Consider the following 16,291-nt stretch of genomic DNA (forward strand, 5'->3'; position numbering starts at 1 on the left):
TCTCATGTAAAAAGAAGCATACAATATGTGATTTTTTAATGCCTAGCTTTCACTTAGCGTAATGTTAACAAGGCTCAGTCATGTTGCAGTAGGTATCAGTGCCTCATTCCTTTGTATGACTGGATAATATTCCATTACATTGCATAGATAATACATTTTGTTTACTCATTCATCTGTTGATGGCACTTGAGTTTCCACTTTTTGACTATTAAGAGTAAATATGTTGTGAATTTTTCCATACAAGTTTTCCTATGAATGTATGTTTTCAATTTTCTTTGTGTAGACCTCAGCTTTCATCACATTCTCATGGGGATTCATGGTCTGACAGTAGATTCATAACCAGTGGTTTACATGCTGTTGTATTTGTCAAGGAATTAAGTCTGACAATTACTGTGGTTGCCACTCTGTATTTTTTTTGTTTCTGCTTCATGTATTTCATCACTGTGCTTATACATAAAGGTTTGCAACAGTTGTGTCTTGGTACTGATTATGCTGTTTATTACCAATAATCTTTTTTTTTTAATTTATTTATTTTAGTTGGGCGCTAATTACTTTACAATATTGTAGTGGTTTTAGCACTGAAACATGTATATTACCAAGAAACTTTTTGTCCCAATTGTTACTTATTAATAGGTAATGCTTTCTTGGGGGAGGTTTGAATTTGCTTGTTAAATTATTACCTTACATTTTATCTTTAACCTTTCCACATTGTTTTGTTTTACATCTCTCTCTTATGGATAACATATATTTTAAATAAAATTTCCTTATTAGATCTAATTTTATATATACTTAATTTATAACAGATTATAAATAATATACCTGTATTTTGTTTAGATAGCATATAGATTTTTTTTTTGGTGTAAGTCTTTGTCTTTTTAAAATACTTTTTAAATTTATTTTTTAATTGGAGGAAAATTGTACAATGTTGTGTTGGTTTCTGCTGTATAACAGTGTGAATCAGCCATACATAAATCTCTTCCCTCTTGAACCTCCCTACTCCTCCCCTCCCCCAACCCCACTTCCCTAGGTCATCACAGATTACTTGGTGGCTGGGCTCCCTGTCTTATATAGCAACTTATCACTAGCTATATATTTTACACATGATAGTGTATGTATGTCGATGCTACTTTCTCCATTTGTCCCACTCTCTCTTTCCTCCACTGTGTCCACAAGACTGTTCTCTACATCAGTGTCTCCATTCTTGCCCTGCAGATAGGTTCACCAGCACCATTTTTCTAGATTCCATATGTATGCATTAACATACAATATTTGTTTTTCTCTTTGACTTACTTCACTCTGTATAACCCCCTCTAGGTTCATCTAGCTCACAGGAACTGACTCAAATTCATTCTTTTTTATAGTTGAGTAGTATTCCATTTGGAGAAGGAAATGGCAACCCACTCCAGTATTCTTGCCTAGAGAATCCTGTGGATGGAGGTGCCTGGTGGACTGCTGTCCATAGGGTCGCACAGAGTTGGACACGACTGAGGCGACTTTGCATGCATGCATTGGAGAAGGAAATGGCAACCCACTCCAGTATTCTTGCCTGGAGAATCCCAGGGATGGGGGAGCCTGGTGGACTGCCGTCTGTGGGGTCGCACAGAGTCGGACATGACTGAAGCGACTTAGCAGCAACAGCAGCAGTATTCCATTGTATTATGTACCAAATCTTTATCCATTTATCTGTAGACATCTGGACATGTAGGTTGCTTCCATTTCTTGGCTGTTGTAAATAGTGCTGCAGTGAACACTGGGATACATGTGTCCTTTAGAATTGTGGCTTTCTCAGGGTATATGCCGGAGAAGGCAATGGCACCCCACTCCAGTACTCTTGCCTGGAAAATCCCATGGACGGAGGAGCCTGGTAGGCTGCAGTCCATGGGGTCACGAAGAGTCAGACACGACTGAATGACTTCACTTTCACTTCACTTTCATGCATTGGAGAAGGAAATGGCCACCCACTCCAGAGTTCTTGCCTGGAGAATCCCAGGGACGGCGGAGCCTGGTGGGCTTCCGTCTGTGGGGTCGCACAGAGTCGGACATGACTGAAGCGACTTAGCAGTAGCAGGGTATATGCCCAGTAGTGGGGTTGCTGGGTCATATGGTAGATTTATTTCTAGTTTTTTAAAGAATTTCCATACTGTTGTCCATAATGGTGCATCAGTTTACATTCCTACCAACAGTGTAGGAAGGTTTCCTTTTCTCCACATCCTCTCCAGCATTTATTGTCTATAGATTTTTTGATGATGGCCATTCTGACTGGTATGAGGTGATACCTCATTGTAGTTTTGATTTGCATTTCTTTAATAATGGGCAGTGTTGAGCATCTTTTCACCTTTGTTGGCCATCTGTATGTCTTCTTTGGGGAAATGTCTGTTAGGTCTTCTGCCCATTTTTTGATTGGAATGTTTGTTTTTCTAATATGAGCTGTATGAGCTGCTTATATATATATATATATATATTTAGAGGTTAATTCTTTGTCAATTGTTTCTTTTGCAATTGTTTTCTCCTGAGGGTTGTCTTTTAATCTTGTTCATTGTTTCCTTTGCTCTGCAAAACTTTTAAGTTTAATTAGGTCCCATTTGTTTATTTCTGTTTTTATTTCCATTATTCTAGGAGGTGACTCAAAGAGGATCTTGCTGTGATTTATGTCACAGAGTGTACTGCGTATGTTTTCCTTTAAGAGCTTTATAGTTTGTGGCCTTACATGTAAGTGTTAAATCCATTTTGAGTTTTTTTGTGTTTGTGTATGGTGGTAGGAAGTGTTCTATTTCAATTCGCTTACACATAGCTGTCCAGTTTCCCAGCACCACTTATTGAAGAGGCTGTCTTTTCTCCATTGTATATTCTTGCCTCCTTTGTCAAAGGTAAAGTGCCCATGGGTGTGTGGATTTATCTCTGCAGCCGAGGCATGTGGGAAGTTGCTACAGTCTGAGGCAGGTCTGTGTGCTCTCCCATGGGAATTGGCCCTGTGTCATGGGTCCATCTGCAGAGCTAAGCTGTATAGGCTCCTGCAATGCTGTGGGCAGTAAGTAACCTGTATTTTCTCACAGCTTGGTAGCAGATGCTATCTTTGTGGTCTGGACCGCAGTGGATGGTATTTTGTCCCCTGGCTCAGGCATTCGCCCTGGCTTTGGTGGTGACCAGTCAGCTTGGGTTGTCCTTCTGGTTTCACACACTGCAGTTGTGTCTAGTTCTGCCTTTGGCACTCGTACCAGCTTTGGTGGTGGCTGGGCATATATACCTGTGTGTGTGTGCACTCAGTTGTTCAGTCATGTCTGACTCTTTGTGACCCATGGTCTGTACCCTATCAGGATCCTCTGTCCATGGAATTTCCAGGCAAGAATATTGGAGCTGGTTGCCATATCCTGCTGTAGGTGACCTTCACCCAGGGACTGAACCTGCCTCTCTTGTGCCTGCTACGTTGGCAGGTGGAATCTTCACTACTGCACCACCTGGGAAGTAACTGTATCTATCTCTGGGGTTGTGCGGTTCACAGCAGCTACTTATCCCACTTGTGGCATTCACTAAGGCGGGTTACTGTGATCTGTAAGCTCGTGGAGTCAGAGGGTCCCTGCGACAATGATCTCTTGCCTCTGGGAGGCACAGGCTTTTCCCTGGATTCCCTCAGCTGTGTTGTATTAGCTCCCTTGGTGTATGTTCATGGCAGTCAACCCTGGTCGTCTCCCTGGGGTCCTACCCCTGAAGCCTGAACCTCAGCACCCAGTCCCCATTCGCTTCGGCCGGCGTGCTGGGAAGTACTGTTTCACGTCCATCTCTGTGATGAATTCTTTCCATTTTGCCTCCCAAGCACTTGTTGCTGTGCTCCCCTCTGAGATTCTGAAGCTCCTCCCTTTCCCCCCGCCCATGAGAGGGTTCCTGAGAGTGTGGAGACTTTTTCTCCTTCACAGCTCCGTCCCTGGGGTGCAGATCCCTGTCCCAAAATCCTTTGTCTCTTTTTTATCTTTATTTTTTGCCCTGCTTCATTCTGAGCAGGTTGGCTTGCCGTTTTGGAAGCCAACGGTCTGCTGCTAGCGTTTTGTAGGAGTTGTTCCACATGCAGATGTAAATTTGATGTGTTTCTGGGGAGGAACGTGATCTTTCCGTCTTACACCTTCGCCATGTTGAAAAGTCCTGTGTCTTTGGTTTAAATAGATGGGTTTTGCTGATAGTGATGTAGTAGATACGCTTAGTCTTATTGCAGACCTTTTTTCTGTTTTATCTTTTAATACTTCTTTGCTTTCTTCATTTTTTGTCCCTTTGTTATATGTTTTGCATTTCTTTGATTCATCTCTATCCTTGCATAATTTGGAAAAGTATAGGAATATCGCTGGATAACAGTAATTATCCAGAAAAGGAAATTGGAAAATTCCATTCATACTAGCACAAAATCAAAAATATTTAAGAAACACTTGATCAAGAAAGGCATAGGACCTATATAGAGAAAATGTAAAATAAGATTGGATCAAATAGAAAGGCATATTATGTTCTTGGGTGGACAAATTATCATGAAAATGTCTATTTTATGAAAATATATGTATGTAATGAAGTTCAAATTAGAATGTGCTCTGTTGAGAGAGGTAACATGTAATTGAATACAATAATCTTAGAGGTTAGGGACATGCCTTACCCCATCAGAACATTTATAAAGCCATTGTAATCAAGTCACTGTTGGTGTAAGAATGGCAAGTAGACCAAAATAGAGAATTCAGAAGTAGATTCTGTCAATTTAAAAAGAGTGAATTATTTTTTTGATTTAGGTCTATTTCCTTACATAATTTTGTCCACTTGATCCATCTTGTACGGCGAATGGTATTGATATATTCAAGTCTCCCATTATTTGTGTTTCTGTTTCCTTGCAACCCCCATAGTTTTTGCTTTATAAAAGCTGTTGAAATGCTATTTATTTGATTGGTTTTAAAATGTCCAATGCCAGTCTGATTCTTTGGCCTTTTTAAGTTTTAATTTGATCTTTTTGCTTAGAAGTCTTGAGGATTTTACCTACATCTTTCAGTTTTATAAGGCCAATGTATTAGAGTTGATTGTTCTTGGTTAATTTTCTAGATATCTGTGAGCCCTTATTGTATTGATTCAGATATTTTTCTGTTTCTGGCAAGTTTTCTTGGCTGGTAGCTTTAAAATCAGCTTTTTTGTTTGTTTGTTTTGTTTTACTTCTTTAGGTAGTTCATTTCAGTTCAGTCGCTCAGTCGTGTCCGACTCTTTGTGACCCCATGAACCGCAGCATGCCAGGCCTCCCTGTCCATCACCAACTCCCAGAGTCCACCCAAACCCATGTCCATTGAGTCGGTGATGCCATCCAACCATCTCATCCTCTGTCATCCCCTTCTCCCGCCTTCAAATTTTCCCAGCATCAGGGGCTTTTCCAATGAGTCAATTCTTTGCATGAGGTGGCCAAAGTATTGGAGTTTCAGCTTCAGCAGCAGTCCTTCCAATGAATATTCAGGACTAATTTCCTTTAGGATGGACTGGTTGGATCTCCTTGCAGTCCAAGGGACTCGCAAGAGTCTTCTCCAACTGCTGCTGCTACTGCTAAGTCGCTTCAGTTGTGTCCGACTCTGTGCGACCCCATAGACGGCAGCCCACCAGACTCTGCCGTCCCTGGGATTCTCCAGGCAAGAATACTGGAGTGGGTTGCCATTTCCTTCTCCAGTGCATGAAAGGGAAAAGTGAAAGTGAAGTCGCTCAGTCGTGTCCGACTCTTAGCGACCCCATGGACTGTATAGCCTACCAGGCTCCTCCGTCCATGGGATTTTCCAGGCAAGAGCACTGGAGTGGGGTGCCATTGCCTTCTCCAACACCACAGTTCAAAAGCATCAATTCTTCTGTGCTCAGCTTTCTTTATAGTCCAACTCTCACATCCATACATGACTACTGGAAAAACCATACCCTTGACTAGACGGACCTTTGTTGACAAAGTAATGTCTCTCCTTTTCAATATGCTTTCTAGGTTGGTCATAACTTTCCTTCCAAGGAGTAAGCATCTTTTAATTTCATTGCTGCAATCACCATCTGCAGTGATTTTGGAGCCCAGAAAAATAAAAGTCAGCCACTATTTCCACTGTTTCCCCATCTATTTGCCATGAAGTAGTCCAGTAGTACAAATACTTGCCCTTATTTGCTTCTCTTCTGTTTCTGCTGCTTTCACTAATTTGTGTATGTGTGTGTGTGTGTGTGTGTGTGTGTGTGTGAGAGAGAGAGAGAGAGAGGTTATAATTCTCAGTTGTTTCCCCCACCTGCACCCCTTAGTTGTCCTTGCCCTTGCTAACTTATTATTTGCGTCTACTTTTCCTTGGACACTTTATAATTCATTCTTCATTTCCAAGAATTTTGTCGTTTTCTTCAATTTCTTTCTTGTTCAGTTGCTAAGTTGTGTCCGACTCTTTGTGACACCATAAACTGCACCACGCCAGACTTCCTTGTCCTTCATCTCCCGGAGTTCAGTCAAACTCATGCACATTGAGTCCGTGATGCCATCCAACCATGTAATCCTCTGTTGTCCCCTTCTCCTCCTGCCCTCAATCTTTCCCAGCTTTAGTGTCTTTTCGAATGAGTCAGCTCATTGTATCAGGTGGCTAAGGTATTGGAGCTTCAGCATCAGTCCTTCTAATGAATATTCAGGGTTGATTTCCCTTAGGATTGACAGGTTTGATCTCCTTGCTGTCCAAGGGACTCTCAAGAGTCTTCTCCAGCACTGCAGTTCTAAACCATCAAGTCTTTAGCACTCAGCCTTCTTCTCTCCCTGTCCCTTACCTTTTCAAAAACTTTTATTTATTTATGTAGTCTTTTTCTGATTTTATTTTTCTAATTTCTGAATCAAGATTTTTTATATCCTGAAATGCTTAAATGTGTTTAGTTTTGTTTGAATTGTTAACTTTTTTTTTTATGCTTTCATTTTGTCTTGAAGATTTCCCTTAGTTTATGTATGTGAACTTTCCTAATTTTCTGTAGTAGTTCTTTGTGGTCTTTTTTCTTGTTCATTTTTATGGTATTGGGCTTTAAAAAAAATAATATTCCTAATTTAATGGCACCCTGTTTTAAAATTTTTAGTTGGAGAATAGTTGCTTTGCAATGTTGTGTTAGCTTCTGCCATATAACATGAATTAGGCATAAGTATACATATGTCCCCTCCCTCTTATACATAATTATACATATGTCCCCTCCCTCTTATACATAAGTATACATATGTCCCCTCCCTCTTATACATAATTATACATATGTCCCTCCCTCTTATACATAATTATACATATGTCCCCTCCCTCTTATACATAATTATACATATGTCCCCTCCCTCTTATACATAATTGTACTTAATGTATACATAAGTATACATATGTACCTCCCTCCTACCCCCCACTCCATCCCACCTCTCTAAGTTGTCACAGATGGCAGGGTTGAGCTCCCTGTGTTATACAGCAACTTCCCACTAGCTTATCTATTTTTTACATATGGTAATGTTTATGTTTCAGTGCTACTCTCTCAATTCATCCCACCAGCTCCTTCTCCCACTGTGTCCACAAGTCTGTTCTCTGTGTCTGCAACTCTATTGCTGAATGGAACCCTCTTCTGTCTATATAGCGAAGTCCAAGTACTTTGAAAAATTTGTGTTTTTTTGTGTGTGTATGTCATTTGTTTCTTTTGCTTGAGAGGAAGCTTTGTTATATCTCCAGTTTTATGGTTCTCTTTTGTCTTGCAGAACCCTAAATATTCACTCCTACTTTTTTTCTTTTACCCTTTACCATCCAGTTGCCAAAGAACTCTTCACTCTTCTTTTTTGTCTTTGTTTCTCCTCTCTGCGTTTCAAGGGTTACTCACATAAATCATACCTGTCTTTTAAAATTGTACCTGCTCCTTTAAAGCATGCCTGATCCTTTAAATGTACTTTGAAATCTCTTTCTTGTAGTCTGTGTTCTGGACACTTGTTCTGTATTTTCAGATTTTGTGTGGGTTTAATCTTTCTGGCAGTCATTCCAGATCATCTTCAGGCTCCTTTGCTATCCTTCCTCTTCTCTGTCTTTTACAGGTTTTCTTAGTCTGCTTTTGCTTGCCCAAAGCCTTGTGGCTGTTTGAGGTGAGAGTATGTGCACTGGGATTAATGCTGTTTCTTTTTTTTACAATTAATTTGCAATTGTGTCATAACATATCTTCCAATTATGCTGTAGAGGTGGTTTTGTGTAGAATTTAATTTTTCCTTACTGTTTGGGAAGAAATTTGGGGAGATAATTATGTAACTGCCACTGTCCTCAGCTGTCTTGGAAGTCCTAGATTACTTAATAAATGGTAGTGGCATAATTAGCCATCCACATGGAAACAATAAAATTGGAATCCAGTTTTACACCATATAGAGCTTATTAAAATGCCAGATGAATGTAAAATTCATATAAAGACTCATGTGTAAAAACATAAAAATATATACCTCAAGAAAATCCAGGTGAATATCTGGATAATCTAGAAGTCATGTGTAAGAGCATGGTGGTGTTGGGGTGCTCCTATAACCAAGAATGGAAAGCAGGAGCTATAAAAGAAAAGATGTGTGTGTATGCAAAAGATGGATTTAGAAGAAATATTTGCAGTGTTGAAAACAATGATAAAATGCAAAAACTTTCTACAAATTGACAGGAAAAATAACCCAGTAGAAAAATATGTGACTAGAAGGACATGAATAAGCATTTCCCAGAAGAGTATGTCCAAATGACAAATATACATGCAATGTTCAGATGTTATTAATCAGGGAGATTCAAATTAGAGCAGCAACATAGTCCTTTATAGCAATCAAACTAGCAAAATTAAAAAGAGAAAAATTACCGTGGCTCACAGGGCTGGAGGTAAATAAGGTACTTTTATATCCTCTGCACAATGTTTAGGTAAATACTTTGCTGAATAAAGTGGAAAGAGGCTTATGGTTTTATTTTCCCTCTCAAGTATATACTTTCCAAGTGTCTAGTGAAGATAAATAAAGCATAGTAATTATAAGCTTGAAAAGGGAAGTACCATTAGATTTTATATTTAGAATTTGACAGGATGTATTTAGAAACAGGAAACTCCTTTTAATAAGCCTGGCTTATCTATCACTGGAGCTCTTTCTTTAAGATCTATCTATATCTTGAAAATAAAATGCCCTTCAGTATATGAGGATCTTTCTCCACCACTAATTGTCATGACTACCATCCTGGGGACTTGCTTGAAAGGCAGGAGTTAGTCTCAACTCCCCTGCAACATTTTATGATGAAAATTTTCAAACATACAGCAAAGTTGAAAGACTTAAAAATGAATAGGTATATATACTCAACACTGAGATTCTTCCATTAATATTTTATTATACTTGTTTTATCATATAGCTTATCCATATGTATGTTTGTATGTATATATATATACATATATTTATGTTTATGCATACCCATCAATGCACCTTATTATTTGATGTATTTCAAGATTACTCACATCAGTATATTTCCTCCAAATATATGCTTTTATAATATATACCAATTCCATTATATGTTTATGCTTATATATGTATCAGCTGGAGTTCAGCATTTATTAAGGTAAAATTTACATGCAGTGAAATGTAAAATCTTAAATATATATTCACTGTGTTTTTACACATGCATAAAGCTTTGTAATCCAATATTGCCACCCCCTTAGGAAGTTACCTCATGCTCTTCCCAGTCTATTCGTGCCCTCACCTTCTAGAGGCAGCTGTCATTTAGCATTGAATCTTCTTATGGTTGTGTTTTCTTCTGGGACAATTTGTAGAAGAGAAATTGTTGGGTCATCAACAAACTAATATATGTTTAGTTTTGGAGGCTTCCCAGGTGGCGCTAATGGTAAACAACCTGCCTCCCAATGCAGGAGACTTAAAGAGATGCGGGTTTGATCCCTGGGTTGAAAGATCCCATGGAGGAGAGCATGGCAACCCACTCCAGTATTCTTGCCTGGAGAATTCTATGGACAGAGGAGCCTGGTAGGCTACAGTCCATGGGGTTGCAAAGAGATATGACTAAAGCAACTTGGCACACACTTATGCATGATTAGTTTTATAAGAAACTACTAGACGTCTTTCTAAGGTGGCTGTTCAGATTTTACATTTCCACAAATGGTTTGTGAGAGTTCTGATTGCTCTGCATCCATGCTAACCTTTGACCTTTTCAGCCTTATTAATTTTAATCCTTATGGATGTGTATTAATATCTCTGTGTTTTTAATTGGCATTTTTCTGATGAATAATGATGTTGAGCACTTGTGCATTTTGGCCATTCACATATCTTTGGTGAAGTTTTGTTCACATCCTTTTTGACGATTTTAAAAATTAGGTTGTCTTTTTATTATTGAGTTGTAGGAGTCCTTAATTGTGTATTGCGTGATAGTCCTTTGCAGGATATATGTCTTGTGAATATTTTATCCCAGCAAACTTAGTTTTTAAGTGTTTTTTGTCAACAAATATTTACTGAGCACTTACCGTATGCCAGAATACAGCAGTAAACAAAATATATAAAAAACATTCTTGCTGTTTTGGAGTCACTATGGTTCCTCAGTATAGTCAGGGAGACCAGTAAGAAGGCTTCTTCAGTGATCCAAGAGATGATGGCTTAGACTGGGGCTTTAGCAATGGAAGGGTGTGAGAACTATTTGGATTCTTGCTATATTTTTAGAGTAGAGTTGACTGATTGAATTTGGAGTAGAAGTATGAGAGAGGGAGCAATCAATGATGGCTCCCAAAGTTTTTTAGCCAGAGGAAATGGAAGGATAGGGTTACCATTTATTGAAATGAGGAATTCCGCAAGAGGAATAGGTTTATTTGGGTGTGGGGGAAATGTTGGATTGGGAATTCAGTTTTGAATTTGTTTAATTTGAAATGCCTGTTAGGTGTCTGTATATGGCGAAGTCAAGTGGACAATTACATTTATAAGTTTGAAATTCAGAGGAGAGGCCAGGAGATACAAATCTGGGGTCCCTCTTCATGTAGAACCCACTGTTATACTGATAGTGGGACCAGAACCCAAAGAGAAAAGGTACATAAATCACTGATTTTTAAAATAAACCTTTTATTTTGTGATAATTTTAGCTTTACATTAAAGTTGTAGAGATAGTACAGAGTTCTCATATGCCCTTCACCCATTTCTCCCTAATATTGACATCTTAAATAACCATGGAACATTTATTGAAGCTAAAATACTAACATTGGTACGTAACTGTTAACTAAAGTCCAGACTTTGTGCTTCATCAGTTTGAGATTACTAATTGTAATATGTGATGAAAATTAAGAAACATTTTCTGAAGTATCTTCATAGATTTTTGATTGCTTTTTCTTGTCTCTTTATAGAACTAATGGCTGAAGAGTAAATCAATATGGCAACTATGGTTCCACCAGTGAAACTGAAATGGCTTGAACACCTCAACAGCTCCTGGATTACAGAGGACAGTGAATCTATTGCTACAAGAGAGGGGGTTGCTGTTTTATATTCTAAACTGGTCAGCAATAAGGAAGTAGTACCTTTGCCTCAACAAGTTTTGTGCCTCAAAGGACCGCAGCTGCCAGACTTTGAACGTGAGTCTCTTTCAAGCGATGAACAGGACCACTATTTGGATGCCCTTCTTAGCAGTCAGCTAGCACTTGCAAAGATGGTATGTTCAGATTCCCCATTTGCTGGGGCACTTCGAAAACGATTGCTTGTACTCCAGCGTGTCTTCTATGCACTTTCTAATAAATACCACGACAAAGGCAAAGTGAAACAGCAGCAGCATTCTCCGGAGAGCAGCTCTGGTTCAGCAGATGTCCATTCTGTTAGTGAACGTCCTCGGTCAAGCACTGATGCACTTATAGAAATGGGTGTTCGAACTGGTCTAAGTTTATTATTTGCACTTCTGAGACAAAGTTGGATGATGCCTGTGTCGGGACCTGGTCTCAGTCTTTGCAATGACGTTATTCATACTGCAATTGAAGTTGTGAGCTCTTTGCCACCATTATCTTTAGCAAATGAAAGCAAGATTCCACCTATGGGCTTGGATTGCTTATCACAAGTAACAACCTTTCTTAAAGGAGTAACTATTCCCAATTCTGGAGCAGACACTTTAGGCCGTAGATTAGCTTCTGAGTTGCTGCTTGGTTTAGCAGCTCAGCGAGGTTCTTTGCGGTATCTCCTTGAATGGATAGAAATGGCATTGGGGGCTTCAGCAGTTGTAAATTCCATGGAGAAAAGCAAACTACTGTCAAGCCAAGAAGGAATGATCAGCTTTGACTGCTTTATGACTATATTAATGCAGATGAGGCGTTCTTTGGTATGTATTATAAATCTCAGCTTTAAAATTCTTATCTAACAATTTTGGAAAAGGTCAACTCAGCTTTTAATGAATTGGTGGTAACAGTGAATGAGAATTGTACTGGTGATGTTAGGTTAGTTAAATATTTTACATACGTGGAGTGAAGAAACTTTTATATGTGTTGATGTGAATATGTAATTTAAGGACAAACTAGTTGGTATTATGTTAAGACTTCTGAATCAGGAGTCAGGATTGTAGTTTAAGTTTTATGGCTTCCTGTGCGAACTTGAGAAATTCATCTAACTTCGCTGTGTTTTAGCAAACTCAAATGTAAAATGAGGGGCCTTGGCTGGTGAGTATGGAGATTTTGTGACAATAAAATTGCTAATTTCAAGCTTCTTAATTTTTATTAAATATTTATTATATGCTAAGTATTAATTCTAGGCCCTAGGGATACAGCAGAGAAAAATGTAGTTTCTTAGATCTCACAGCCTAGTGGGGGAATCAGACAATACATATAAATTTCAGGTAGTGTGAAGTTCTAAGAATTAAAATAAGGGTGGGAAAGGGATCACAAAATAATGGACTCAAGCAGAGATTAGGGAGGGGATTGGTATTTTAGTTAATGTGGTCAAGAAAGTCTCTGAATTGTGACATTTGAGCAGAGACTTGAATGGAGGGAAGTGATAAACTGAGCGTCCTAGATCTGTAATTAATATCTTGTTCATGAAGGAATTTAATTACTTGATTATCATAAAGGAACTAACTTTGGATACCATATTAAAGAATAAACAGTAAAATGCAGTGCAATATGATCAATTGCAAGAATTTCTGAAATTTAAATTTAATGCTTTTTGAAAACAAAGTTTGAAATAAGAATACAAATTTGGAATATAAAGGTTAAAACACTCAAATTAACTTAATTTCAGTTGGGTGACATTGATCAGCCTTTTTTGTGTCCTTTATCACCAGATATCATATATCATTTAACAAATTTATTTAGTTTATAAAAATATTTATAAATTATGTGTGTATGTTTCATGTCTTCCTCCCAGCCAAAAGTGGAGAGCTCTTGGACTGACAGGAATGTTTCATAAAAAACAATTATGTTGAATTTATTTTTAAACCAGGGCATTTAAATTTTCACCTGGCTTATGTTTTGTGCTTGTAAACTGAATAGTAAATATTGGGTCATTTTTTTTTACAAATAATTTTATTGTAAGTAAGTACTTGGAGACTACAGATTACATCTATGAAAATTTGAATTTCTTAATGTTAGATAAAATGTAGACAGGAAAAGCATGTGGTGCTTTGATCTGAATCTGGAATGTTGACAAAGGCCCTATGTTCTTTATCTAAAGTAGAGACCTAGAGCCAGAGATGCAGTGATCTGAGTAAGAAAGATTTCAAGTAACAGCAGTGAAAGGCATTTAGGCCTCTTGTGGTGTCTTATTGAATATTTAAACATGCACTTGCATGTTTCTCATTTTATTTTGTAATTCTTAATACTTTCTGGTAATGATCTCTAAATTTACACCATTTTCAAATATGTGATGCCATTTGATGACCTAAAATAATGTATCTGTTCTTGGTCACATGTTAATATTTCTGTGAGGAGTTACTTAATTCTTCATTTTACAGTCCCATTTATTTTCCATTGCCTTTGTCATAAAGTTCAGTTCAGTTCAGTCGCTCAGTCGTGTCCGACTCTTTGCGACTCCATGAATTGCAGCACGCCAGGCCTCCCTGTCCATCACCAACTCCCGGAGTCTACCCAAACCCATGTCCATCGAGTCAGTGATGCCATCCAACCATCTCATCCTCTGTCGTCCCTTTCTCCTCCTGCCCTCAATCCTTCCCAGCATTAGGGTCTTTTCCAGTGAGTCAACTCTTCGCATGAGGTGGCCAAAGTATTGGAGTTTCAGCTTCAACATCAGTCCTTCCAATGAACACCCAGGATTGATCTCCTTTAGGATGGACTGGTTGGAGCTCCTTGCTCTCCAAGGGACTCTCAAGAGTCTTCTCCAGCACCACAGTTCAAAAGCATCAATTGTTCAGCACTCAGCTTTCTTCACCATCCAACTCTCACATCCATACATGACCACTGGAAAAACCATAGCCTTGACAAGGTGGACCTTTGTTGGCAATGTAATGTCTCTGCTTTTAAATATGCTATCTAGGCTGGTCATAACCTTCCTTCCAAGGAGTAAGCGTCTTTTAATTTCTTGGCTGCAATCACCATCTGCAGTGATTTTGGAGCCCCAAAAAACAAAGTCTGCCACTGTTTCCCCATCTATTTCCCATGAAGTGATGGGACCAGATGCCATGATCTTAGTTTTCTGAACATTGAGCTTTAAGCCAACTTTTTCACTCTCCTTTTTCACTTTCATCAAGAGGCTCTTTAGTTCTTCTTCACTTTTCTGCCATAAGGGTGGTGTCATCTGCATATCTGAGGTTATTGATATTTCTCGCGCCAATCTTGATTCCAGCTTGTGTTTCTTCCAGCCCAGCATTTCTCATGATGTACTCTGCATATAAGTTAAATAAGCAGGGTGACAATATACAGCCTTAACATACTCCTTTTCCTATTTGGAACTAGTCTGTTGTTCCATGTCCAGTTCTAACTGTTGCTTCCTGACCTGCATACGATTTCTCAAGAGGCAGGTCAGGTGGTCTGGTATTCCCATCTCTTTAAGAATTTTCCACAGTTTATTGTGATCCACACAGTCAAAGGCTTTGGCATAGTCAATAAAGCAGAAATAGGTGTTTTTCTGGAACTCTTCTTGCTTTTTCGATGATCCAGCGGATGTTGGCAATTTGATCTCTGGCTCCTCTGCCTTTTCTAAAACCAGCTTGAACATCTGGAAGTTCATGGTTCACATATTGCTGAAGCCTGGCTTGGAGAATTTTGAGCGTTACTTTACTAGCTTGTGAGATGAGTGCAATTGTGCAGTAGTTTGAGCATTCTTTGGCATTGCCTTTCTTTGGGGTTGGAATGAAAACTGACCTTTTCCAGTCCTGTGGCTACTGCTGAGTTTTCCAGATTTGCTGGCATATCGAGTGCAGCACTTTCACAGCATCATCTTTCAGGATTTGAAATAGCTCAACTGGAATTCCATCACCTCCACTAGCTTTGTTCGTAGTGATGCTTTCTAAGGCCCACTTGACTTCACATTCCAGGATGTCTGGCTCTAAGTGAGTGATCACACCATCGTGATTATCTAGGTCGTGAAGATCTTTTTTGTACAGTTCTTCTGTGTATTCTTACCACCTCTTCTTAATATCTTCTGCTTCTGTTAGATCCATACCATTTCTGTCCTTTATCGAGCCCATCTTTGCATGAAATGCTCCCTTGGTATCTCTAATTTTCTTGACGAGATCTCTAGTCTTTGCCATTCTGTTGTTTTCCTCTATTTCTTTGCACTGATCGCTGAGGAAGTCTTTCTTATCTCTCCTTGCTATTCTTTGGAACTCTGCATTCAGATGGGAATATCTTTCCTTTTCTCCTTTGCTTTTCACTTCTCTTGTTTTCACAGCTATTTGTAAGGCCTCCTCAGACAGCCATTTTGCTTTTTTGCATTTCTTTTCCATGGGGATGGTCTTGATCCCTGTCTCCTGTACAGTGTCATGAACCTCTGTCCATAGTTCATCAGGCACTCTGTCTATCAGATCTAGTCCCTTAAATCTATTTGTCACTTCCACTGTATAATCATAAAGGATTTGATTTAGGTCATACCTGAATGGTCTAGTGGTTTTCCCTACTTTCTTCAAGTTAAGTCTGAATTTGGCAATAAGGAGTTCATGATCTGAGCCACAGTCAGCTCCCAGTCTTGTTTTTGCTGACTGTATAGAGCTTCTCCATCTTTGGCTGCAAAGAATATAATCAATCTGATTTCGGTGTTGACCATCTGGTGATGTCCACATGTAGAGTCTTCTCTTGTGTTGTTGGAAGAAGGTGTTTGCTATGACCAGTGCGTTCTCTTGGCAAAACTCTATTAGCCTTTGCCCTGCTTCAT

General features: G+C 38.9%; 1 protein-coding gene across 20 annotated transcripts in view; it reads left to right on the forward strand.

Annotated features, from left to right (window-relative positions):
- HERC1 (HECT and RLD domain containing E3 ubiquitin protein ligase family member 1) overlaps positions 1 to 16,291 on the forward strand; it is a 208,431-nt gene that overhangs the window by 37,302 nt on the left and 154,838 nt on the right. For all 20 annotated transcript variants that reach the window (XM_081507446.1, XM_081507454.1, XM_081507461.1 and 17 more), the window contains one exon: positions 11,338 to 12,293. In XM_081507446.1, coding sequence (XP_081363572.1) covers positions 11,364 to 12,293 — 930 coding nt within the window. In that variant the 5' untranslated portion in view covers positions 11,338 to 11,363. The remainder of the gene's footprint in view (positions 1 to 11,337; positions 12,294 to 16,291) is intronic.

This window comes from Giraffa tippelskirchi, chromosome 7 (genome assembly GCF_054371585.1).
Source record: "Giraffa tippelskirchi isolate mGirTip1 chromosome 7, T2T-mGirTip1v1.2.pri, whole genome shotgun sequence".
Lineage (NCBI taxonomy): Eukaryota > Metazoa > Chordata > Mammalia > Artiodactyla > Giraffidae > Giraffa > Giraffa tippelskirchi.